This window comes from Panthera leo, chromosome C2, assembly GCF_018350215.1.
Source record: "Panthera leo isolate Ple1 chromosome C2, P.leo_Ple1_pat1.1, whole genome shotgun sequence".
Taxonomy (NCBI): domain Eukaryota; kingdom Metazoa; phylum Chordata; class Mammalia; order Carnivora; family Felidae; genus Panthera; species Panthera leo.
Genome location: NC_056687.1, coordinates 128,860,460 through 128,885,971, shown reverse-complemented (window position 1 = coordinate 128,885,971; position 25,512 = coordinate 128,860,460). Strand labels below are relative to the sequence as shown.

Here is a 25,512-nt window from a genome sequence, read left to right as displayed (position 1 = left end):
GCCTTCTCTCCCTTTCTTGTTTCATGCTTTCTCCATACAGTACAACTGATTAGGTTGCTGACCATTCAACTGTTATCACGTTCCAGCCCTGCCCCCCTGAGATTACATGAGGGAGATGACCTGATGGGTGGGTGGGTTGATCCAAACTCTCCATTTATTTATGGACTTTTTGTGTATATTCTCAGATATATTAGGTTGAACCATATGAGATTGCTATTTGGGTAGGTCAAAAACAAAGAGCAGCAACTTTATGTGGTATAACTAACAACAGACCAGATTTATTAGGGGTGGGCTTACTGAGTCCAACTCCTTTTTGCAAGCCTTGATGGTAAGCATGTGTGTATATGGAGGGTCATACATGGCAGGCTTTTATGTCTCTCTGGAAACAGGCATCTCTGGCTAGCCATTAGCATCTGGGACTTCATTCCTCTTGCTGTCCATTCACCCTCTGACAAGGGCCTTAATGTCAAGGATGAGCCAAGGAGGGACTTGAGGTTGAGGGAGAAAGTCAAACTCTTTGTTATATGTGACAGAGTATGTGTTCTGAAGCCAACAGAGAACAATTTTAAGGAACACTTTTAGATAGTTCATATTTTGTTTATTCCCCTATTCATGTGAAAAAATTAGGGACTACTGGAGACATTTTACATCCTATAAACATCAAACACCTGTGTGACATAGGCTCATGCCCGACACCATTCCTACCTTCCAGGGTTTTCACTGGCTATAGTTGTATGTACATATACCTGTGTGTCTGTTTCTGGTAGCAGATTACCATATGGTAAGCTCTGTGAGGGTAGGGCTTATCTCTGACTTACTGGTCTTTAATTCCTATCATAGGGCCTGGCATACAGTAGGTGCTCATTAAAAAAAAATGTTTTATATAAATTAATGAGCGAGTGAATGAATGAATGAGGTTAAACAACAAACAAATCATGGAAATACCAAGAAGGCATCAAATACCATACGAAACAAAAGGTCTCTGGACCTTTAAAGGTCAGGAACCAGGCTGCCTGCAGAAGTCAGCAAGGCTCCCCAGGGAAAGTAACCTGAAAACGTTTGCTCCCCAACTGGAAAAGGTTGGTGGAACAGCTCAGGCAGTAGCACAGTCTGCCTCACAGATGTGAGAGAGGAAGCCACAAATGAAAAGAAGCCACAAATGAAAAGTTGTTCCCTATTTCCTGGCAAGCTCTTTGGTCAGCATGAGCCGCATTCCTTTGAGCTGAGCATGTGTGGAATTTCCAGTCTAGGTAGCAGAATGGAACTTGGAACAAATAGCTCAGCAAAAAAGAACCCGGGGACAATGGGACCAGACCCAGCTGCCCTTTGCCAACTCTTGAGCTCACAGACTATTGGCTCAGTGGGCCTTGTTGAGGGAGATAAATGATGTCTTTTGGGCTGTACCACTTCAGAGGACTCAGAGAGACATTTCCATGTTCAGACAGCACTAAAATCCTTAGAAGATATGCTAAATATCTAGGAATGGTCTGAGTCCTCACCATGTTCAACTTTCCATCTAGCAAGGACAAATTAAGGTCTGTTTTGCTTTACAGATGGGGAAGGTCTAAATACTGGAAGGTAGAGGAGAAGAAACCTTCATCAAGAGAAAGCTGGAGGATACTTCAAGGTGAGGACAGGTGATGATGAGGGGGTGATGGCAGGATTCAGGGCCCTATGTGATCAATCTGGAGGAAGGAGTCAGGGGAAGTTTAAGAGGAACTGGTGGGAATATATGCTGTCAGTTTCAGGGCAAAGGATTCAAATAGGAAGGAGCTTCTTGGAGGAGACAGTAACTGCAGACAATAACACAAACACAAAGATACTGGTCTCTCTACTGGCCTGACCTGAATTTCTTACATATGATCATGTTCTAGGAGCATGTCATGAATCACACTGAAAAATGTAGTGGGGATTTCTGCTGTGTCAACCCTCAACTGAGGTTCCTTCTCTGCATTTTCCCAAGGCATTAATTCCTTCAAGACACTGATATATTGATGGAGACCTAAGAAAGGAGAGACTGAACTCCAGTTACTCATATCTCGATCTTCTTGATTATAATGGAGTTGAAGGCAGGAATGACGAATTATTCAACCTAGAATAAGCTACGTAACCTTAAATATAGCTAAATAAGTGCTTCATAGATGAGGGAAAAAAGAACGAAAGGAAGGAAGGGAAGAAGGGAAAGGAAGAAAAATGTTACAAAGATGTTAAGGGAGATGGAGTGGGAGCAATACTTAACTTGGCCTGCATCACAGGAAGATAGGTAGTGTCACAGAAGGAAGTTACCTAGGGCCCATCTTGAGGGTGGGGCAGTTAATGTTTGGGGAATAATATGTAAGCTTGCTGTTGCTCAAGGCTAGGTACCTGATTTACTTTGTTGACATATTTTGGACTTAGTTCTTTTAATAAGTAGTGGAAGTGGGGGAGGGAGGGAAGACACCTTTAAATGGCGAAACTATAAAGGAAAAGACAAAGACGCAGCTCCATTTACTGGCTGTGCTGTATCTACCCCATGAAGCTACTAACATAGTCTGAGTCATTTCCTCAGTGGCTGTTCGCTCCTCTGTCCTTAGAAGGAGGAAGTGGAAAGTCTAATACATTACGGTACCTTTTTCTTTTTCTAAAATTTTTTTAAAAGTTTATTTATTTTGAGAGAGTGAGAGTGGGGGAGGGGGTAAGAGAGACAGAGAGAGACAGAGACAGAGAGAGAATCTTAAGCAGGCTCCACACTCAGTGCAGAACCCAACGCAGGGCTCGATCTCATGACCATGAGATCATGACCTGAGCCAAAATCAAAAGTGGGTGGCTCCACCAACTGAGCCATCCAGGCACCCCTAGGCCACCTTTTTCATATGAAAGGATTCCTGGAACACCTGGGTAGCTCAGTAAGTTAAGCCTTGGACTTTTGATTTCAGCCCAGGTCATGATCTCTGGGATCAAGTCCCACAACAGGCTCTGAGCTAAGCTTGGAACCTGTTTAAAATTCTCTCTCTCCCGCGGTGCCTGGGTGTCTCCATCCAACTTTGGCTCAGGTCATGATCTCACGGTTTGTGAGTTTGAGCCCCGCATTGGGCTCTGTGCAGCCTGCTTCGGATTCTGTGTCTCCCTCTCTCTGTTCCTCCTCCACTCACACTCTCTCTCTTTCTCAAAAATAAAGATTTTTAAAAATTAAAAAAAAAAAAGATTCTCTCCCTCTCTCTGCCCATCCCCTGCTCACATTCTCTCCCTCTCTCTCTCTCTCTCTGAATAAACTTAAAAAAAAAGAAAAAAAGGATTCCTTTCATTCTCAAGGCCCACAAAGTACTTAACATAAGACCAGGTTTGACATGGGTGTTTTATCCGCACCCTATGACACATCATTCTCCTCCTTTTATCAGATATAAAAGCTAAGGATAAATTGCAGCCATCATCTAGACTCAAGTCAGGGCAGGGGGCACTATTTAAATGTATTAAAAAGTCACATATTTCGCATCCAATGCATGTTAATGCTGGGAAGGGAACAGGTCCTCTTTTCCCACATAGCTAATACCCCCATTTCACAAATCAGAAGTTTGAAGATCATATTTCCTTAGCTCGATCTTGATGGACGTATCTAGCAGTAGATGGAGTCCAGACAAAAGTCAATCCGTGTCTATCTACCTACTGGCTTATTAAAGATCTTTTCTTACAGAACCTAAACGTCAAGCCCACTATTTTCCTAATAATTATCTCATCACATGAAAATTAAAACTCGTCAGACCAGAAAGAGTGGAAGTATAAAGTATAAAGTATAAAGAGAGGTACCATCTCTCCCACCACTAGTTTAACACAGTACATTTCCGTTTCGCTAAAAGTTCAAGCCACAAGGCCACAGTTCATTAAAGGCGAGCAGACACGCGTGCACCCTACGCATGCGCTCAGCTGGGACCCACCCGCCCCTTTCACCGGACCTCTTCAGCCAAGTCACCAATTAGCCCTCTAAATGCCCGCCCTCAAGGCTAAACCCTCGGCCAATCGGAAGAAAGGAGCCATCAGGCACATCACTTATGTAGCATACACCCTTCTCTCCCCTTCCCAAGGCCCCGCCCCGTCTGAGGCAGGGATTGTCGCCTAAGTGCTTCGTTCTGGCACCTGATTGGCTCCTTTCCCAGCTCCGCCTCTGTCTCCTCCCACAGCCCTCCCCACCGCAGACCGACAGCGGCGGGCGGAGCTAAGTACGCAGGCGCGGGCACTGCCTCTCTTTTCTAGTGGCCCGCCCTCCCTCCTCCCCCTCCCTCCCCTCCCCACCCCCTCTCCCTTCCTCTCCCGGCCTGCGCGCGCGTGTCTTCCTCCTGCACGCGCCGCCGCAAGCCAGGCACTCTCGCCGGAGCCTCTGGCCCGCGCGTTCCTTTTCCCCTCCGGCTGCGGGGCCGACGGGATCCTGCACCGCCGTCGCGGCAGCAGCTGCAGCCCCGGCAGCCTCGAGCGGCGGGAGCAGCGCGCGATCCCCCCAGGCGGACCGTACCACCGCCCGCCAGCTCGTGGGGGGAACTGCCCGCCCTGCCACACACGCCTCGGCGACCCCGCCGGGCTGAGGCGTCGCCGCGCCCGGGAGCGTGAGCGCAGAGCCGGCCTCGACCCCGAGCTCGGAGTCCCGCGGGCCGCGCCCGCCGCTGGCCCCACCCATCCGGGCCGTGGAGGCTGCGGCCATGGCCGAGACGGAGGAGCGAAGCCTAGATAACTTCTTCGCCAAGAGGGACAAGAAGAAGAAGAAGGAGCGGAGCAGCCGGGCGGCGAACGCCGCGGGAGCGGCGGGCGGCGCCGGCGGGAGCAGCGGAGCCGCGGGCGCGGCGAGCGGCGGGGCGGGAGCGGGGGCCCGGCCGGGCGACGGCGGGACCGCAGGCGCGGGGGCCGCGGGCCCCGGGGCCGCCACCAAGGCCGTGACTAAGGTGAGGGGCCGGGATGAGGGGCCGGGCCGCGCGCTTGCGCCCATGTGCCCGCCCCCGCCGGCCGCCCGCCCGCCCGGGGAAGCGTCCGGGAGGGGCGGCCGGAGGGCGGACGGGCGCGGGGGCTGGCCATGTGACGGGGGCTTCCCACGCCAGGCCGGCTCCCCTCTTCCCGCGGGACTCTCCCCTCGCCCCCAGCCCGCTCTCGCCCCTCCACCTTGTGTCGCTGGCTGGGACCGAGACCCGGACAGCGGCACCCTCGAGGAGAAATGGGTCTGGGGCCGAAGTGCCTGGCCCAGAGCAGCATTTATCGGGTGACGTCTACTCTGAGACTCTTGAGTAATTTGGTGTTCCGACTTTAGCCCAGTAGTCTGAGCTGAATTTTCTAACAATCGCATTTGTGGCAGCTCGAACTGGCAGGGCTTGGCCTCTAAGCCTGTAACAGAGTAAGTCTCATGACTACATTGAGGTAGACGTTTAGTTGTGGGGTTACTATTGACTTTTTCGTTCCACTTTTCCTGGTTGCTTTTAAAGTAACCGCTCTCTTGAAGGAACTGGTGGAGGTAAAAGAAATTTGCTTGGGCACGTTTGTCCTCCAGCCTAGTTTGCCCTCCAGTCCTCCCTCCGATCCCTCCGGCCTCTGGATCAAGTAAGGGCTTTGGCCAGAAAATGAGTCTATACTTTAGGTTCCAGATATTTGATCCCCTTTTCATAGTCTGATATTTGCCTTTGTTGTATTTTAACAAATAGATTTGTTTGATCCAATGGTGTGTGTTTTACAGGATGAAGATGAGTGGAAAGAATTTGAACAAAAAGAGGTTGATTACAGCGGCCTCAGAGTTCAGGCGATGCAAATAAGGTATGGTCTGTTTACTTCTGTGTTTAGATAACCCTTAGGATAGGTGTTGTATGTTTGGTTTTTCTCTAGCCCCAAAGCAGCTAGACACAGTGACCTCATGCTTTAGATACGCTTATTAGGGCTGTAAGGATTGTGTCTTCCTCTCTCTGATGGCGGTCCTTTCTATATGCTGATCAAATCAGCTGCCAGCTCCAAAATCCTGTGAGAGCTTGCCTACTTATTTGAGACAGCTAAAATGAAATGGATTTTGTGGCCTTTAAAATTTTTACTTTTAATATTGGTGGCTTGAACGGCGTGGTTTTCACATCCTGTCCAATAAGCAAGTTCATATATATTTTTGTAGGTGAAGCATACTTAGAAATACGGATTTTAGGTGTTCACACAATGAAACCAGCCTATGTAATCAACAGCAAGTTCAAGAAACTAAACATTGCTGCTACAGAAGAAACCTAGGTGCTTTGAGTCACTGCCTTCATTCCCAAGAATAACCGCTATCCTAACACTGTAGATCAATTTTCCTGAGGATTTTATAGGAGTGGCATTGGATAGTCCAAGCATGTTAAACTTTTTAAAGTTTAAGAAAACAGGACTTTTTTAAAAATTGGGTTGGTTGCCTTAAAGTATTTGAAATTAACATACTAAGTTCAATCTATGGTATTTTGTTTTAGATTCCTGTAAATAAATGTCATATTTTAATGGGCTCATAAGGTAGAAAAAACAAGTGAATATATGGTTCCACCATTTTGAGATAAAAACTCTTTAATCTCAGTTTAAAGAAATAAATGAGATCCTAATGAACTGCCTCCAGTTTAAAGTTTGCAATTTGTAGACACCAGTGACCACATGGCACACTGACGGAAGTAATTTTCCTTAACCAGAATACAGCCTTTTGACTTCTCTAAATGGTGACATTTACGGCTTTGAGTAACTGACTCAAAAACCAGGACTAATATTTTTGACATTTGTTGCATTCCTTCCATAGCCAGGCATTATGTCCTAGGTTCTTTCACATTGTTTCATGAGCTTAACCAAAGTGAAACCTGACTGATAGTGGGAGACTTTTTAGGAAATGAGGTTTTTCCACTCTTGAAGTTCTTTTGTAGTAATGTTACGTAGACATGATTAGACTACGGTTTTATTCCCAGCCACTTCTTGAATTTGTGTGTTAGATGTCTTTGAAGAGGTGTGGTTTAGAAAATATCCCTGTTTCGGGCACCTGGGTGGCTCCATTGGTTAAGCAACTAACTAACTCTTGATTTCGGCTCAGGTCATGATCTCAGGGTTGGTTTGTGAGATTGAGCCCCTTCGAGAACCCTGCTTGGGATTGTCTCTCTCTTTCTCTGCCACTCCTCATGTGTGCGCTCCCTCACGCTCTCTAAATAAACTTTGTTTTTTTTTAAGAAGAGAGAATATCCCTGTTTTCCCCAGGGCTTGCCCTGTAAAAATGAAGAGGAGGTATTGTGAAGTTCTTAATCACTGGGGGGTTGTAGAACTGCCTGTGTATGTGGTTCCTGTTTGGCTGTAGAATAAGGCTCTAGGTCTGCCTTGCCTGACCACAGGCCCTTGACTGCACGTTCTGTAGATTTGAATGGACAGGAAGGATGACAGTAAGTGAACTTACTGAGCAAGAGTAGCGCTTTCTGAGGGAGAAAGGTTTCAAATTCACTGAATGCAAGAAACTGATTTTGTTTTATTATGGAGGATATTACCTGTTTTTCTGTCGTTGACTCTAAATTCCATACCCATATTCAGAGTTATTTTTGGCTACTCCAGAGGTGATGAAATAGTTCTTAAGTCATTTCTTTCACCTTTGCTAGGGGCACAGGTAAATCTCAGCTAGGCTAGTATGAGTGTTTAAGTTCTGCTTGACCTGAAGCAGGCCAGCTTTTATGTTGTTTTTTCATTATTCTTAGCATGTAGTCATTTCTCCTAAGTGGTCCTCCACAGGTTTTCCCCTAACCTTCTAACATTGAAAAACCTACCTTCAGGAAGCTGTTTTTGTGGATCCTCCCGTCATTGTGGAATCTAGAGTCTATATTTCCATTCCCTTCATAAACCATTCAATAAAGAGGAATCTAACAGCCTTCAGGAAAAACTTGAGTGTGAGAAGTCCTGTCATCTGAGGCTTAATAATAATGACTAATATTTTCACTTTATATATTGAAAAACCTTGTAAACTTTGTATTAAATGTTCTTGACACTGAAACTCAATTGGGTTGGGGTCCCCAGGGAAAGACAGTTTGGTTCATAGGAATGGAAGTAGGTTACTCAGTTAAGTGGAGTGGAGATGATAATGTCTCGAAAACATGGGCTTTGGAGATAGACAAACTCAGGTTTGCATTTTAGCCTGCCGCTTATGTGTGACCTTGGGCAAGCTGGTTGGTTGTTGAATGTTGGTTGTGATCTACAAAATTGAGACATGCTAGGATTGTTGTGAGGATTTTTGAGCAGGGTATTTGTAAAATACCCACTTGGTGACATTAATCATCTCTGTTCAGTAGGTAAATTAGGATGATTCAGTGTTGAGAATTTCTGTTATTTAACCATGAGGTACCTGGTTTATAATACCAAGATTTGAGGGAAAGGGTAGTGGAGATGCATAAGATTATCATGTCTGATAGACTTTGGTGAGTCAGTTCACAGTGGACTTAATAGGAGAAAATTACATGTTCGGGTTGGCATTAGTATAACCATACAAACAAAAATCCCTCTCTCAAGAGCCTTAAACACTGCTATCGACTTCCAGTTATTGTCTTCTATAGCTTGGTCTTACTTTTTAGGCAGAAACCCTTAGAAGGGGGCAGAGAAATGAGATCTCTTTTCTCTGAGAAGTTGGGGTGGGTGGTTCTTTATGCCTTTAATCTGTTACCTTTTTCTGTCTGAGAGGCAGCCTTGCCATCTCAGAATGAGATAAGGGAATATGAAACTTTGGAAATTGACATAAAGTATCTTGAGGGGGCACCTGGGTGGCTCAGTCAGTTAAGCATCTGACTTTCAGCTCAGGTCATGATCTCACAGTTTGTGATTTTGAGCCCTGCGTCGGGCTGTGTGATGACAGCTTGGAGCCTGCTTTGGATTCTGTGTCTCCCTCTTCTCCAACCCTGCTTGTGCTGTGTCTCTCAAAAATGAATAAACGTTAAAAAAAATTTTTTTTTTAAGTAACTTGAAATTTTCAGACTTATAAATTTTTTCATCTAGCTTTTTGCTTTGAAACATTAGAAACCTCAGAAAAGTTGCAAGAATAGTAAAATAAGTGCCCATTTATTTTTTGCTTAGATCTACTGATCATTTTTGCCTTACTTGCTTTATCTTCAGTCTGCTGCAGGTATGGCATATCACCTTAAAGTTCTTGACACTACTCCTCAGGTAGGTTAGCCTTCATGGACCTTTATTGAAGATAAGTGTGCATTTGAGAGAGGAAATTTTTGAGGGGCACCTGGCTGGCTCAGTTGGTGGAGCATATGACTCTTGATCTCATAAGTTCAAGCCCCACGTTGGGTATCAAGACTACTTAAAATCTTTTTTAAAAAGAAGTTTTCAGTAGCAACAAACATATCATACTAACATCCTGTCTCACATTTACCAACTAGCTCAAGATTTAATTGCCAAGAGTATTATAAGAGCTTGGGGCGCCTGGGTGGCTCAGTCGGTTGAGCATCCGACTTCGGCTCAGGTTATGATCTCACAGTCTGTGAGTTTGAGCCCCACATCGGGCTCTGTACTGACTGCTCAGAGCCTGGAGCCTGCTTTGGCTTCTGTGTCTCCCTCTCTTTGCCCCTCCCCCACTCATGCTCTGTCTCTCTCTCTCAAAAATAAACAAACATTAAAAAAAAATTTTAAAGTATTGTAAGAGCTTGTGTCAAATTTTGTGTCTAAGTTAATAGATGTATTCAAGGTCATCGTTTGTAGACAAGTTCTTTGGAGGGGTGCCATTGGGATGGTGATAAAAAAAGGGACCTAATACTGGAGCTTAGATTGTTGGTTGATGGTAGGACCTGTGGCCTCTCCTCTCTTTAAAATGGATTTTTGGGAGAGAGAAGGATTTCATTTAATATTTGAAGTAAATGTTGAGCATTTGTCATCTTTAAATAAAGAATTGAGTTCTTGGAGCCCAGTGGGTGTTTTTAGGAACCTTGTTAAGAGATGTAGACCTTTAAACCCATTAAGTAGAGCTGATTAAGTTGTTCTTTCAAGAAATCATTCCTGCATCCAAGCTGGATTCAATTGTAGCAAATACTAGTGTGACTGAAGTGTGCCAGACATCAGGGTTGTAGAAATAAGTCCTGCTCAGCAGCACTTTCAACAATAGCCAAATTATGGAAAGAGCCTAAATATCCATCAACTGATGAATGGATAAAGAATTTGTGGTTTATATATATAAAATGGAATACTACTTGGCAATGCGAAAGAATGAAGTATGGCCTTTTGTAGCAACATGGATGGAACTGGAGAGTGTTATGCTAAGTGAAATAAGTCATACAGAGAAAGACAGATACCATATGTTTTCATTCTTATGTGGATCCTGAGAAACTTGACAGAAGACCATGGGAGAGGGGAGAGTTAGAGAGGGAGGGAGGCAAACCATAAGAGACTTTTAAAGACTGAGAATAAACAGGGTTGCTGGAGGGTGGGGGGGTGGGGGGGAAGTGGGTGATGGGCATTGAGGAGGGCACCTGTTGGGATGAGCACTGGGTGTTGCATGGAAACCAAATTGACAATAAATTTCATATTTAAAAAAACAATAATACAAAAGAAATAAGTCCTGCTCTACTAAACGTCAGTAGATCATTTCAGTGATGTGCAGAGTGCTGTGGAACACAGGAGAGAGACCCTTGGTCTGCCGTGAAGAGGTTGAGAAAGTCTTTGGAGGAGGTGCAGTGCCATTTTAGGCTGCCGGCATAGCTCATCGGGCATGTCCGTCTTCATTTTGCTGTTGTCTAACAGTGGTTCGATAATAGGGTCAAACCAATGGAGGTACCTACCATTCTCATAGAAGCACAGCTACTAAAATCCTAGCATTGGGATGCATAAATTCTCATGTAATGTCCCTTGAGATAAAGAGGTAAGAATGTTCCATTTTTATTAATAAACTGCTGCAGGATGTATAATCCTGATCAACCTTCCTGAAAGTGAATTTCTCAACATAGAGAAAATTTCTGTGTCATATATTAGAGCTCTAAAGAGGATAAAATGAAAGAGGCAACATGAAAGAATAAGGGCTTTGGAGACCCAGGGATTGGCTCCCCTACTTTGTAGCTCTGGGGGAGGGACTTAATGTCCAAGTGTCAGTTTCCTCCCGTGTCAGTGAGCCTCCTGCCTGCTTTGGTGGTATTGAGAGGTTTAACTTTGCAAAGTGGTAGGACACTTCCCGGCCTCTTAGATGCTCTGTAAATACTCCCTTTGCTAGCATCATCATTCCGCCTTACGACCAACAGTGCCTTATGGACTTTTGCATATTTAAGACTGTATACTTTAAGTTGTGATAATATACTTACAAGTAGCAGAGTAGTGTTAGGAAATGTGAATTTTAGCTGATAAGAAGCTATGTATATTTTATTTGGGTCAAACACAATTTTAGCCTATTGACTTCTGTGGGAATAATTCTTTGCAACATTTGTCTTACTACAGTATTTAGAGATTTGACATTTCTTGGAGTGTGTAAATACAGAAAAGTAATCAGATATTTAAATCATTTCTACCCTGCCCTTAGTACTATGGCATTTTGGCAAGGCTGTTAGCATCTCTGGCCCTTAGTTCCCTCTGTTGGATGAAGGGTCCTGACTAGACAGTTTCCAATGTTTCATTTAACTAATACTTCAGAATGTTAAGAAACCAAAATATTAAGTTGTCTTGTGTTTATTATTACAGATATACAATTCTTTGAATTAAACAAATCACTCTTATTTCTTAGGAATAGTTTATAATTTAACGGGATTTTTAGATTAGTGATTCAGTTCTTCACTTGTCTCTGAGGGTGAACAGGTAATAAACACTAGATAGTAAAGGAACCTTCTTTTACAGTGGACCCTCAGTATTCTATCAGACCAAATTGGGGGTTTTATTTAATGTTTTGTTGTGAATTACAAAAACTATACATTAAGGACATTTGAAAAGTATAACAGCATAAAGAAATGTATTAGAATTATCCATAATCCATTCGGCTTAGGGATTATCAGTGTTAGAATTTTTTGGTTTTTAGTTAATTGTTTACTACAAGCTGATAATTCTGGGGTTTAGATGTATTAATCACCAAATATTAAAGCAGTTTAAAGAAAAGTCTGTCTTAAGAGTCCGCTATATGTATTTGAAAAATAGTGGTTCAGCACATTTTGTTGAGTTAACTGTTTCAAAATGTAGATGACCAACTGAAATGAAAGCTAACATACCTTGGGGTATATATGACAATACAAGTGCCATGAATGTTCTTAAATCTTTGTGGGGATCTTCTTGTCTAGCCTGGATTGGGATGCTGCGACATTACTAACAAGTCTGATGTAACTAGGTATATAACACGTATGTTTTTACTCATGAACCAATATTAAAGTGTAACTGCATTGCTGTGGGTTCAGAAGTGAATTTTAAAAAATGGGGGGTGGTGGACAGTACTAATGATTGGATACCACTGTTAGACTCCTAGATAAATTAGGACCTTACTGTCCTTACCTGGTCATTCATTCCACATATAAACTTTAGAAAACAAGGTTATAGTGTTTGGTTTCTATTTTTAAAAATCCATTTAAAGGGTGCCTGGGTGGCTCGGTTGGTTAAGTCTCCAACTCTTGATTTTGGCTCAAGTCATCATCTCATGTCAGAGCCCCATATCAGGCTCTGCACTGACAGTGTGGACCCTGCTTGGGATTCTGTCTCCGCCCCTCCAGCGCACGCTTGTGCGTGCACGCACTCTCTCTCTCTCTCCCTCTCTCAATAAATAAATAAGCTTAAATCCATTTAAAAAGAACATTTTTTTTTTAAAAAAATGTTCATGTTGTGGATTTTAGAAATTTTGAGTTTTGTTCCATCTTAGTTGTTTCTTAATAAGGCGGTGGCATCTGTGCTGCTTGTTTGAAAGCTCAAATGAATATTAAAAAGCAGGTAATAGTAAACACTTAACTGCTTAGTATATGCCAGGCACTGTTCTCAGTGCTTTGTGTCTGTTAACTCACTTAATCTTACTGTTCTCCCCATTTTACATTTGTGGAAACTGAGGCATACAAAAGTTAAGTGCTATACTCAGTCTCCTGACTAGTAAGTGGCAGAACCAGGCAGTCTGGCTTTAGAATCTGCTCATAACTACGTGCTGCATGAACAAAAATAAAATCACGATTTCTAGTACCCAGCTACTTCTTTAAACATTAAAAAAAAAAAAAAATTATTCAGGGGTCCCTGGGTGGCTCAGTCAGTTTGGCATCTAACCCTTGATTTCAGCTCAGATCATGATCTCAGGGTTTATGAGATGGAGTCCCACATCAGGCTCCAAGCTGACAGTGCTGGGCCTGCTTGGGATTCTTTCCCTTTTTCTCTGCCCCTCTGCTGCACACACACTCTCTCAAAATAAAAAATAAAAAATAAATAAATTTAAAATCATTTTTAAAATACCTTCCTATTTAATATTAGGTATATAGATTTTGTTTTAGTAAGTCCTTGGTTTAATTGACATTGAATTGAATATTACTGTCATGTTAGTATAGGCCTAACATTTTAAACAGCAGCACTAGATTCTATTATATATTAACGAAAAGGGAAACTGAAAGGTGGCTTGGCCATATTCTCTGTTCTTTTTTCCTCTTGAACTATAGTCTCAAGTAAAATTGTGCTACAGATGGAGATTGAAGATGCGTCTGTTCCCCTCTCCCCTTCCTGATTGCCACCCTAGACCTCTAAATTTGGTGGACATTGTCTTTGAAATTATTTGTGTGTGTGTCTTTAAAGGAGACCATTAGTTATTCAAGAAGGTTGTCTTATAGCCAGGACTTCCCTTGTAATGGAAGGAAAGCACACTTAGATGTCCTTTTGCAGAAGCCAAGAGAGGCCATGATGATCCCAAGGTCACATGGTAGGGTGTACATTGTTACAGCCATGATCACTGATTAGATATCAAAGGGAGACATGTCTTAAACGTGGAAGGCCAGGGACAGCTTTAGGCAACATCCTGTTTTTTCAATAGGAGAGAAGAGGGAGGTTGATAGGCTGAAGTTCTAGGAAAAACCACCATTGTCATAGAACGTGATTCATGGAAGGGTTGGTAGTCTGCCAGAGGTGGCATCAGCAAGGACAAATAGTTGCAGAAAGGAAGTTAGATTTGACAGTTAACTCACTGATTTCTGACTCCAGCCAATAAAGAATAAAGAAATCAGAAATTCGCATTAAAACCACTGCAGACAGTCTTAGGATGGTGTGTTACCATGATGTATGTGTCACATTTATAATCACTAGTAAAGCCGAAGACTGAGTTTTTGTATTCTCTTCTTTTTTAAACAGGTGACATATCTGGTGATCGGGACCAGTTCTAGATATATTCCCTGTGTCACACAGTAGAGACTGGCACTAAAAAGTCTGTAGCAGTGGTGTAAATACTGAACGCAGATTTGTTTTCTCTATTGGAATGTGAATTCTAATTTTGAGAGTTTTTTGTGATATGTACTAAACAATTAGCCAATGACACACAACTTCCAAAAATCATTTCATCCCTGAAAATAATGCTTACCATCAGTGCTAAACAAATGGGGGATTGGGGCTCTGAAGAGGTTAAGCGACTTTTCAAGGGTCACACAGATATCAGCATTGATAGAACTAAGGGTTTGGATTGACACTTTTCCTGGCGGTTTTATAATTGAATTTCCTGGGGCACCTGGGTGGCTCAGTCGGTTGAGCGACTGCAGCTCAGGTCATGATCTCACAGTTTGTGAGTTCGAGCCCCGCGTTGGGCTCTGTGCTGACCGCTCAGAGCCTGGAGCCTGCTTTGGCTTCTGTGTCTCCCTCTCTCTCTGCCCCTCCCCCACTCATGCTCTGTCTCTCTCTGTCTCAGAAATAAAACATTTAAAAAAAAATTTATAATTGAATTTCCTCATTTGCTTTTCCAATAGTGAAAAGGAAGAAGAAGATAATGAAAAAAGAGAAGATCCAGGTGATAATTGGGAAGAAGGTGGAGGTGGTGGTGGTGGTGTCGAAAAATCTTCCGGCCCCTGGAATAAAACCGCTCCGGTACAGGCACCTCCTGCTGCAGTAATTGGTAATCTTAATGTTTTATTTTCACGAAGACATCTACGTATGGTTTTACATATGGTTAGCTTTCAACTGAATGAATGCTGTGGTAGAATAAGAGGGGTTCCTTTCTGTTCTTGGGGGAGAGGTTTGTATATGTCTGTTTAAAGATTTTTACATCCTTAGGAAAGGAATTTGGAAGTTAAGATATGTGCTTTTCTGTAGGCTTCTTACATTTTTATGTAAACTAACTTGCCAAATTTAAATATTTAAGTCATTTGTTTTACTTTTTGACAGTTGGCTAATGGATGATTGAGTACCTGTGTTTCCACCTGTGTTTCTTTTTTTTCTCCCCATTTTACTGTCTTGAAGCATGAATTCTCACACGGGCAGATTGTATCACTCGTTTTTTATACAGAATAATACAAAGAATAACAAATCTTACTGCCCAGAGATCACAGATAACTACTGTGTGTCAACATTTTTGCATCCTTTTGAGTACTTTGCTGTGTTACCTTTTTCCATTCAACTTTGTGTTTATTTTTGAAGGCATGTGAGGGAGGGGCAGGAAGGGGGGTGAGGGGAGGGACAGTTTCCAAAGCAGGTTCTGTGCTAACAGCAGAGCTCTTAACATGTTTTACTGCATCTGTCACTGATCCCTGATGACCTCAGCATTGCTAAACTCCGTTTCCCAGTCTCTGTCCTCATTCGATGTTCCCCATCCTCAACATTTGCTGTAGCTCATCACCCCTTTGAAACACACTCTTCTGTTGACTTCCAGGACACCACGGTCTCCTTGCTTCCTCAATGGTTGCCTCTCAGACTCCCTGGCTGGGGTCTCTTCTTCCTCCCTGCCTCTAAGTGATACTCATCCCCAGCGCTCAGCCCTTGCCACTCTCTTCTCTGTGGCCTTACTCCCCTGGCAATCTCCACATGCCAGCGACTCCAGAATTCACATCCACTCAGATCTCCCCTGACCTCCAAACACGTAGATCTTAACCACGTACCCAGCACCTCAATATTCACATATCCAAAACTGAACCCTTCACATAGAGTTGACCCCGAAACAACATTATATGAATTACTGCAGTAACCTGTTAAGTGGTCGGCCTGCTTCCCTACGTACACTGTTCCCAGTGCAGCCAGTGGCCAGTGTAGTGATCATTTCAAATGTGACCTGAAAGTGTCTCAGATGTTGACAAGCCTCCAGTGGTGTCCCCTCTAATCAGAATAGAAGCTGAAGTTCTCAGACTTGCAGCACCTTAGATGCCTGTCTTGGGATCTCTTTTTCTGATTTTGTCTTTTAGTCAGGTCCTTGCTCACTCTGCTCCTTGGACATACCAGGCACATTGCTGCTGCAGGCCCTTGTGCATATGTTTTCAGCCTGAATTCTCTCCTTTATATTGGGAGTCTCTAAGTAAGCTTTTTCTGTAAAGGGCCAGATAGTAGGTAATTTAGGTTTTGAGGGCCATACAGAAGACTATTTTAATTACTCAGTTCTGCTGTTACAGCACAAAAGCAGCCGTAGACCATACGTACACCCATTGAGTGTAGCTGTGTTCCAGTAAAACATTTATAAGATCAGTGTCAGACCTGATTTGGCTTGTTTACCAACTCAATATGTTGGCCTCCTTCTTTCAGGCCTTGTTCACTTTTCACTCGTCACTGAGTCCCTACCCATCATGTGTTCCCTGGACAGACCCTTCCCCCACCTTAATTTTTGGTATGGCACCAATTTTTACATATTTGATTTCCTTATTCTGGGATAACACTGTCCAATAGTACTTTTTTGCAGTGATGGAATAGCACTGTTCACCATAGTAGCCACTAGCCATATGCGGCTATTGAGTCCTTAAAATGCGACTGATACAACCAAGGAACTGAATTTTTAAGTCTTTCATTTTAAATAGCTGCATGTGGCTAGTTGCCAGAATATACAGTTCACGAAAGCCGGTCCTTAACATTTGTATGCCCACTACGAACAGTACCTGACACATAGCAGGTGCTTAGTAACTAATGAATGCATGTTATATTATGGCTTTCCCACGCTTAATTAAAAGCCGTATGAGACAATAACCCTTTATGCATTATGCATTATGTTGCAGCTAATAAATGATGTAGGCTTTTCTTTGAAAGGAAGTTTTTGATAAATGGAACAACATGTAAAATACTGAATCCATGTTGAGAATGGGGAGAAAAATGATAACATAGCAAAAAGCCAGAAGGCTCTGTCCCCAAAATGTTAGCCATCATGGAAGACTTTGGGCTGTTCAGCGGTTTAGTTTTTTCTTGCTTTTCCTGTGTTTTATAAAATAAGATCCATTTATGATATGACAGTGAAATTCAGGGTATCGAGTATATTTTTTTTACTAGTCTTTTAGAATTAAAAATATATACGCAAGCATTTTAGTAAGTAAATTCTTTATACTGGCATCTTATTTAACCCATCAACCAGGTAAAGAGGTGATTATCCACATTGCCGATATATATACTGAGGGCTGACATGGTCATACTCTGAAAGGCAGTCCCTCCTGGGCCTGCCTCCCAGGTCCAGCAGATTTCTTTCCCACTTCCAGTAAGTTGAATTCTAGAAAGAAGTCATTTACATAGGTAATTAAAATTGTACATGGGAGAAAAATTAGACTACCCTAGAAAAATAAGAGTATTTTCGCTTTCAGACTCTCAGGTAACTTTCTGTTTTCCAGAGACTGTCATGTAGGTATTGTTTTTTTCTGTAATTATCAAATGATTGGGAATGTGAGAATAGCTTATTAAAATGCCAGGCGTTTGAATGGTTTCTCTAAACTGTTATGAAATGTCAGTTACAGAAACCCCAGAACCAGCGATGACTAGCGGTGTGTATAGGCCCCCTGGAGCCAGGTTAACCACAACAAGGAAAACACCGCAAGGCCCACCAGAAATCTACAGTGACACACAGTTCCCGTCCCTGCAGTCCACTGCCAAGCATGTAGAAAGCCGGAAGTAAGTACTCCAGCTCTTGCCTTTTTATCTTGGCGTGCTCTGTCCCTTGGCCAGGGAGTGGGATGTAGGAGATGGGAGAACCCACCTGGGCTGGGGGAGGGGGGTCGTTCTCTTGTAGGTAAAGCCCAGGCCACAGCTGACAGGCAGCTGAGAATTAGGGTAGGACTTACCTGCCTTAGGGCTGGAAAGGGGGAGGGCTGGAGGGGGCTGTGGGGAAAGAGCGCCAAGAGACCAGGTCTCTTTATCCTTGGTTTATATGTTGTTCTGTAGCTATGACAAGTCATGCCTAGTTTAGAATTCTTTCTAACATGGAAACTAGAAATGTAAGAGCGGTATTTTCATTGTATTCCCAGTTGATGTGAATAGATGAAAGATGTTGGCATTTATAAATCTAATATTAAAATAATCTTATTTCAGCAGGTACTTAAAATGAATGCTACCTGGAGTTAAATGACCACATTTGGCACATCCACATCTTTTTTAGGGACATGAATTTTTTAAAGTAAATAAAACGGGAAGAAATGTAAAAGACATTAGATGGAAATACTGTTGGGGGGGGGGGGGAGGTAGCTTTTTTAAAGTAAATCCAAGCCTTTTTTGCCTCTGAGAGCCTAATTTAAGCCTCCACTTTATCTGACCCACTCCCATAAGGAAGAAGTGAGGAGAAATCATTGAATGATGAGAACTTTACTTGAATAAGAAAACCATTGCCCTTATGCATAAAGAAAGAGAGGTATTATTTATTGTTTGCTAAAAATAAAAGTGACTCTTAGAAGGAATCACCGTGTCATTAGATAGCCTTTTGACTTTCCAGTTGTCTTCAGGTTGGTCCCAAAATAGATTTGCCACCACAGAAAACAACACCATAGAGCCTCAGTACTCATGTTTTCTGTTCCTTTGAAGCCTAGAAAATGATTTGATGATGATTTTATGTGCAACTTTCCCCTGTCAAAAGCAGAGCATTCCTAAGTCAGAATGGCGTAAAGCAGAGAGGATCCCTCACTTTCTGAAAGTTTGCACTACACTTCACTTTTACAGGAAGACCTATGTTAGTGCGCGTTTTCGCTACCTGAAAGAAATCTGGAGAGATGTTCACTGTTACGGGAAAAGGCTATTGCCATCCTAATGTACGTCTTCTGTAAAAGCAAGTGGTGTAACAGGAACTTTCAGGAAGCAGTGTAGGAAGGGAAGCAGTGTAGGAAGGGAAGCAGTGTAGGAAGGGAAACCTGTACCAGTTTCCCTTCCTATTCCTCCCTCAGGATACTTCTAAGGGGTGACTTGTTTTTTGTTTTTTGGGGGGTTTTTTTGTTTTGTTTTTTGTTTTGATTGGTTGGTTTTTTTAATTTGAGGAAGAATTTACACAACAACCCAGTGAAAAAGAAATATTTACTGATTACATTTCTTTTCCCTTAGGGATAAAGAAATGGAGAAGAGCTTTGAAGTAGTAAGACACAAAACTAGAGGTAGGGATGAGGTTTCAAAAAACCAGGCCCTTAAACTTCAGCTAGACAACCAGTATGCTGTGCTTGAAAATCAGAAAAGCAGCCACACACAGTACAATTAAGGAATGGTCTTTGCTAACCCTTCTAAGGTAACTAGACCACAGCTAACCACCAGGAACAGCCATTCATCATCTGATCTCTGCTGGACCCACGGCCGATGCAGACCACTCGATATAAGTGACCGTCCCTATTGCACTATGGAAGCATAAGTGTCACACTGCTCTTTGTGTTGTATTGGATGTAGGGGGATTCTCATTGTTCTATAAATGCGTGAACTAGATTCAGCAGTGTTCTTTCATTATTACTCTGCAAGTACAAAAACAAACTGCAGCCAGTGGTCATTTCAAAATCTTTTTATGTTCAGATACTGAGCCTTCGTAAGGGCTGACTACCTCAGGTTTGCTGCACTCGTCGCGGACTTCTTGTGGATCACAACTTCTGGACACGAAGGTTACAGCTAGTAAGTGTCGGTGTGAAGCTTGAAACCAGCTCTCCTGGATTCCTATCAAATCCTGCAGAAAGTCAGCCATCTCGGTTCTGATCTGCTGTAAAAGATGAAGATTTAAGTGACCTTAATTAACCTGTCCTGTGCCCCACCCTTAAGGAATACTCTGTAGTGGGCTGTGTTAGACTTCCTGGAACGTGCCGCTCTCAAAAGAACTCCTGTGTTCAGATAATCTGTGTAGTAGGGCTGTGATTTTATAATTTAAACTTTGAGTTGTATCCTGGGGTAACCATAAGTTAAATTCAACCAAACTTGGGTCCACCCAGTGGGAAAGGGGGTGGGGGGGAGTGATCTTTCTTCTTTTAGTGATTTCTTATTATTTGGGTAGTGCTTTTTCTGTGTTCCACATTAAGGCCTTTTTTTTTTTTTTTTTTTTTTTTTTGGAATAAGTTCTTTGACAGAGCATATTGCTTGGTTGAATAAGTAACCTGAAATATGCGTTAGGATTGTGAAACGTCTCGTGAAATTTGCCAATCCCTAGAGTGGAACCAAATAGCCTTTGATGTAAAGGGCAGTGGATGCAGGGGGCTCTCCTTCAGGTGCTGCTAAAGCCTCCTCTGATCAGGTCTAAACTGTACAGTAAACTGCAGTGGAAAGAGTAAGGGCTCTGCTCAGGCCACGTGATTCACTGACCTGTCCTTATAAATCCAGAGCAACGTGAGCAGAACCTTCACCTAAAACCCACTTGGGTTTTCACGGATCTTGCGTGATCTTTGACAAGATTTCCAGATACACTTGTGCCCAAATTGTTAAGGTATTGGACCTTCCGTAGATGCAATGACTGTGCCAGCTTAGCTCTGTTCTCAACCTTTTGGTATGTCTGTTCGTTTGAAGAGTCAGGGGCGAGAGGGACAGGTGATGTAGCACTTCTGTTTTTAATAATTACAGCTTAAACTATCCAGTAATTTTTAGTCCTTAAAGGGACTTCAGGAAGCTACCCAGGATTACTGAGAAGTCTTTCCATCTAATGAGATAGTCTGGTAATTTACTAGTTTTGTATCTGGTTCAATAGAAATACTTCAAAGTGGTATGTGACTGCTTGATGCAGAGTCTGGGTTTCTCTATAATAAATCCCTTTGCCAAATGCAGGAGTTGCAGACTTGCTACTGGCAAGAGTGAAGCAAACGAGCGAGTAGAGTGAGTAGAACTATTCCTGTGTGGGGGCATCTCCTATGGGAGTTTAGTCTGATGAAAGTGTCAGTGCAGGAATCAGCTCCTGGGAGTTGACAGTATCTCCTGACAGGACCTGCCCACCACACCTGGGCCCTAACGGCGTTGTTGGAGGCGGCAGGCAGGATGCCTGGCCTCTGGTGTATTGGGGCGAGTAGCTGAGCCAGCCAAGGAGAGGTTGGATGATTAAGCAAGAAACAAGGGATTCTTGGTTAAACTGAAGACTTCGTTTGGGAACCAAAAATCTTAACAAATAGTCTCTTGGACCTTGAGCCACATATTTCCCCTGAAAAGTATGCATTTTTTTTCCAGCAAAATTTTGTTGGGGGTTACGTTATTGAGGAATGAACTGAGATGAATATGCGCAACTTTTATTTAATGGCATACTACGCTAGAAATCTGAAGACCTGCGGGAGATATAAAGTTCCAACTCTTGTTATAACTTTTTAAAAGATTGTGAAATTATAAAAATGCACATGAATCAAGTTTTAATATACTGTATGATGGGTGGGTGAGGCTGTCCATTGTACCATTTCTTTCTTTGAATTCTCAGGCATGGTTTGGCAGTGCAAGAACTCTGTAACATTAACAAATTCAATAAAAGGTAAATATATGGATTCTGGAGTCTGATAGTCTTTATTCCTTTTCCCCCACCTCCCTCATAATTTTTATTCTTAATCTTTAACCTAGTCTCTGTTTTTGAAAATGGCGAATTGATGTCATGCCTCCATTGCTGTGGGAGGATGATAATCTCATCTCGGGTAAAACTCCCATTTGATAAATGTTTGCAGAGTACTCTGAATGTTAAAAAGACATCTGGAATGGAAGCGGTGGACACTCTTCACCAAAGTTAAAGCGTTGAAATGTACTTTTTTTGTTACCATATTACATTTTGTTGTCCCAAACCATGGCAACAGAATCTACAATCTTTACTGTGTGGAATAAAGATCTGGGGCCTTACCCCTTGAAGCTTACAGATTTCTCAAATGAGCCATTTTAAATTTCGGGATTTAGTCTGCATTATAGTCCCCAAATTTCTAAGCTAGAGAGTGTATTTCAAGTCCCTTTTGGTAATGGAGTTTAAATGTTTAGTGGTAACAATTGCTATTTGGTCATTCTGGCTCCTCGATTGAGTGTTTTGACAGCCCTATTTAAAATAATGTACGAGACGCGTGGGTGGCTCAGTCTGATGAGCATCAGGCTTTTGATTTCAGCTCAGGTCATGATCCCAGGGTTGGGGCCAGTGTGGAGCCTGCTTGGGCTTCCCTCTCCCTCTGCTCTCTCTTTGAAAACAAACTTTTTTTTTAAGTGTTTATTTTGGAGAGAGGAGGGGCAGAGAGAGAGAGAGAGAGAGAGAGAGAGGGAGACAGAATCAGAAGCAGGCTCCAGGCTCCGAGAGAGAGAGAGAGAGAGAGAGGGAGACAGAATCAGAAGCAGGCTCCAGGCTCCGAGCTGTCAGCACAGCTAGATGCAGGGCTCGAACTCCCGAATCGTGAGCTCGTGAAAGTGCTTTTAAAAAATAACGTACAGGGTCGCCTGGGTGGCTCAGTCAGTTGAACGTCCGACTTCACCTCAGGTCACGATCTCGCGGTTCATGAGTTCGAGCCCCGCGTCAGGCTCTGGGCTGATGGCTCAGAGCCTGGAGCCTGCTTCGGATTCTGTGTCTCCCTCTCTCTCTGCCCCTCCCCCATTCATGCTCTGTCTCTCTGTCTCAAAAATAAATAAACATTAAAAAAAAAAATTTTAAAAAAACGTACAAAACACCATCCCTGCTTTCAGTTACTCCATAGTGTTTTGTGGGGTTTTTTTTCCTGAGTCGCCTTTTCAAAGTGTACACTTAGTAGTTTTTAGTGCATTCTCAAAAGTTGTGCAACCATCGCCACTATGAATTCTGGAACATACTCCTCCATCTCCCCAAAAAATTCCATACCCATTAGCAATCCTTTACCATTTCCCCAAGATCCCTGCCTTAGGCAACAAATATTCTGTCTCTAGATTTCTCTCTCTGGGCATTTCCTCTAAACAGCGCTATCCGACATGTAGTCTTGACTGGCTTCTTTAACTTGGTGGGTTCTGAGGTTTGTCCCTGTTGCAGTGTGCATCTTGCTTCATTCCTGTTTATTGCCAAACAGTTGGGTACATCACGTTCGTTTATTTCGTCAGTTGAACATTTAGGTTATTTCCACTTCATTCTTACCAATAATGCTGCTATGAGCTTTCGTGTACAAGTTGGATCAACATGTTTTCAATTCTTGGGTATTTATCTGGGGTGGAATTGCTGGGTCATAGAACTTTCTGAGTACCAAATTTGCAAAGTGGCTGCACCACGTTACATTCCCGCTAGCCATTATCGGAGGATTCAAATTTCTCCACATCTTCATAACTACAGATAGTTAACCTGACTTTTTAATTCTAGTTATCCTAGTTGGTGTGAACTGATATCTTGTAGTTTTGATTTATCTGCATTTCTGTAATGACCAATGATGCTAAACATCTGTGTGCTTATTGGCCATTTGTATATCTCGAGAAAGATCTATTCAAATCCTTTGCTAATTTTTTTAATTCACTTTTATTATTGAGTCATAAGAGTTCTTTATATATTCTGGATACTTGCCCCTCATTATCATAATTTGCAAATATTTTTCTCCCATCTTAGTGTCCTCTGAAGCACAAGTTTTGTTTTTGTTTTTGTTAAGATTTACTTATTTAAGTAATATCTACACCCAATGTGGGGCTTGAACTCACGACCCCAAGATCAAGGTCGCATGCTTTTCCAACTGACCCAGCTAGAGGACTGGAAGCAGGCTCTGCACTGACAGCAGAAAGTACAATGGGGGGCTCAAATCTACCAACTGTGAGATCACAACCTGAGCCGAAGTCAGACGCTTAAATGCCCGAAGCCACCCAGTTGGCCCCAGCACAAAAATTTTTAATTTTGATGAAGCCCAATGTATCTTTTTCAGTTGTTTGTGCCTTGGGTGTGTCTCAGAATTGACCTAACCAAGATCACAAAGATTTATGCTTATTCTAAGCTTTACAGTTTTAGCTCTTTAATTTAGATTTTTGATCCATTTTGAGTTAATTTTTGAGTATGGTGTGAGGAACGAGTCCAACTTCATTCTTTTACGTGTAGATACCCAGTTATCCAGCATCATTTGTTGAAGACTTTTCCACTATTTGGCACCCTAAATATTTTACTTGTTTATCTGCCTCTACTAGAATGTGAAACTGGTTTGCAGTAGAAACGTAGGAAGGGATGTCGAGTTGGGGAGTGTGGGACAGGAATTGGGAAGAAAAGCCAGGCTGAGTCTGCTGACGAAGCACAGGGGTCAGAATCTGTACAGGCATTCCTCCATGTTACAGGTTCCCATTCCCGCGCACCACAATAAAGCAAATATTGCAATGAAGTGAGTCAAATGAATTTTTTGGTTTCCCAGTGTGTATAAAAGTTATGTTTACACTGTAGTCTAATAAGTGTACAATAGCGTTATTCTAAAAAAACAATTTACATAATTAAAAATATCTTGCTGCTGGGGCATCTGGGTGGCTCAGTCAGTTGAGTGTCTGACTCTTGATTTTGGCTCAGGTTCATGAGATCGAGCCCCGTGTCAGCCTGGACGCTGACAGTGTGGAGCCTGCCTGGGATTCTTTCTCTCTCTCTCTGCCCCTCCCCTACTCATTCTCTCTCTCTCTCTCTCTCTCTCTCAAAATAAATAAACCCTAAAAAATATAAAAATCTCTTATTGCTATCAAATGCTAACCATCATCACAACTTTCTCAGCAAGTTGTAATCTTGCTGGTGGAGGATCATGCCTCTGTCGGTGGCTGCTGACTGACTAGGGTAGTGGTTGCTGAAAGTGAGGTTGACTGGGGCAATTTCTTAAAAAGTGAAGTTTGTCACATCGACTGACTCTTCCTTTCATAAATGATTTCTGTATACCATGTGATACTGTTTGATAGTATTTTACCCACAGCAGAACTTTTTTCAAAAGTGCAGTCAATCCGGGCGCCTGGGTGGCTCAGTCGGTTGAGCATCCGACTTGGGCTCAGGTCATGGTCTCTCAGTCGGTGAGTTCGAGCCTCGCGTTGGGCTCTGTGCTGACAGCTCAGAGCCTGGAGCCTGCTTCGGATTCTGTGTTTCCCTCTCTCTCTGCCCCCCTCCACCACTTGCACTCTCTCTCTCTCTCTCTCTCAAAAATAAACATGAAAAAAAATTTTTTTAAGTGGAGTCTGTCCCCTCAAACCCTGCCGCTGTTTTATCAACTAAGTTTATGTGATTTTCCAAATCCTTTGTTTTCATTTCAACAGTCTTCCCGGCATCACCAGGAATAGATTCCATCTCAAGAAAACACTTTCTTTGCTCATCCATAAGAAGCAAGTCCTCATCCG

The 25,512-nt window shown here is 42.7% G+C and overlaps 1 protein-coding gene across 12 annotated transcripts; it reads left to right on the top strand.

Annotated features, from left to right (window-relative positions):
• The first annotated feature begins 1,442 nt into the window (after positions 1-1,442).
• On the top strand, positions 1,443-21,740 carry CDV3 (CDV3 homolog). Of its 12 annotated transcripts, none has more exons than XR_006207185.1 (7): positions 4,245-4,907; positions 5,687-5,763; positions 14,847-14,992; positions 17,787-17,946; positions 19,360-19,409; positions 19,813-19,908; positions 21,677-21,740. XR_006207185.1 is itself a non-coding variant. In XM_042955487.1 (6 exons), exons 1-6 carry the CDS (start codon positions 4,668-4,670, stop codon positions 19,827-19,829), a joined length of 690 nt encoding a protein of 229 aa, XP_042811421.1. In that variant the 5' UTR covers positions 4,245-4,667; the 3' UTR covers positions 19,830-21,740. The 12 variants fall into 12 exon arrangements, 9 of the variants coding, with proteins under 9 accessions (XP_042811426.1, XP_042811420.1, XP_042811419.1 ...); XR_006207184.1 differs by having other exon boundaries at positions 21,436-21,740; XR_006207186.1 differs by adding an exon at positions 18,598-18,679 and having other exon boundaries at positions 19,813-21,740.
• Positions 21,741-25,512: the final 3,772 nt, after the last annotated feature.

Coding starts and splice junctions, on each gene's coding strand:
- CDV3 (XM_042955485.1), top strand. CDS start 4,668: ATGGCCGAGACGGAGGAGCGAAGCCTAGATAACTTCTTCGCCAAGAGG. Junction 4,908..5,686: donor CCACCAAGGCCGTGACTAAG/GTGAGGGGCCGG, acceptor TGTGTTTTACAG/GATGAAGATGAGTGGAAAGA. Junction 17,947..19,359: donor AAGCATGTAGAAAGCCGGAA/GTAAGTACTCCA, acceptor CTTTTCCCTTAG/GGATAAAGAAATGGAGAAGA.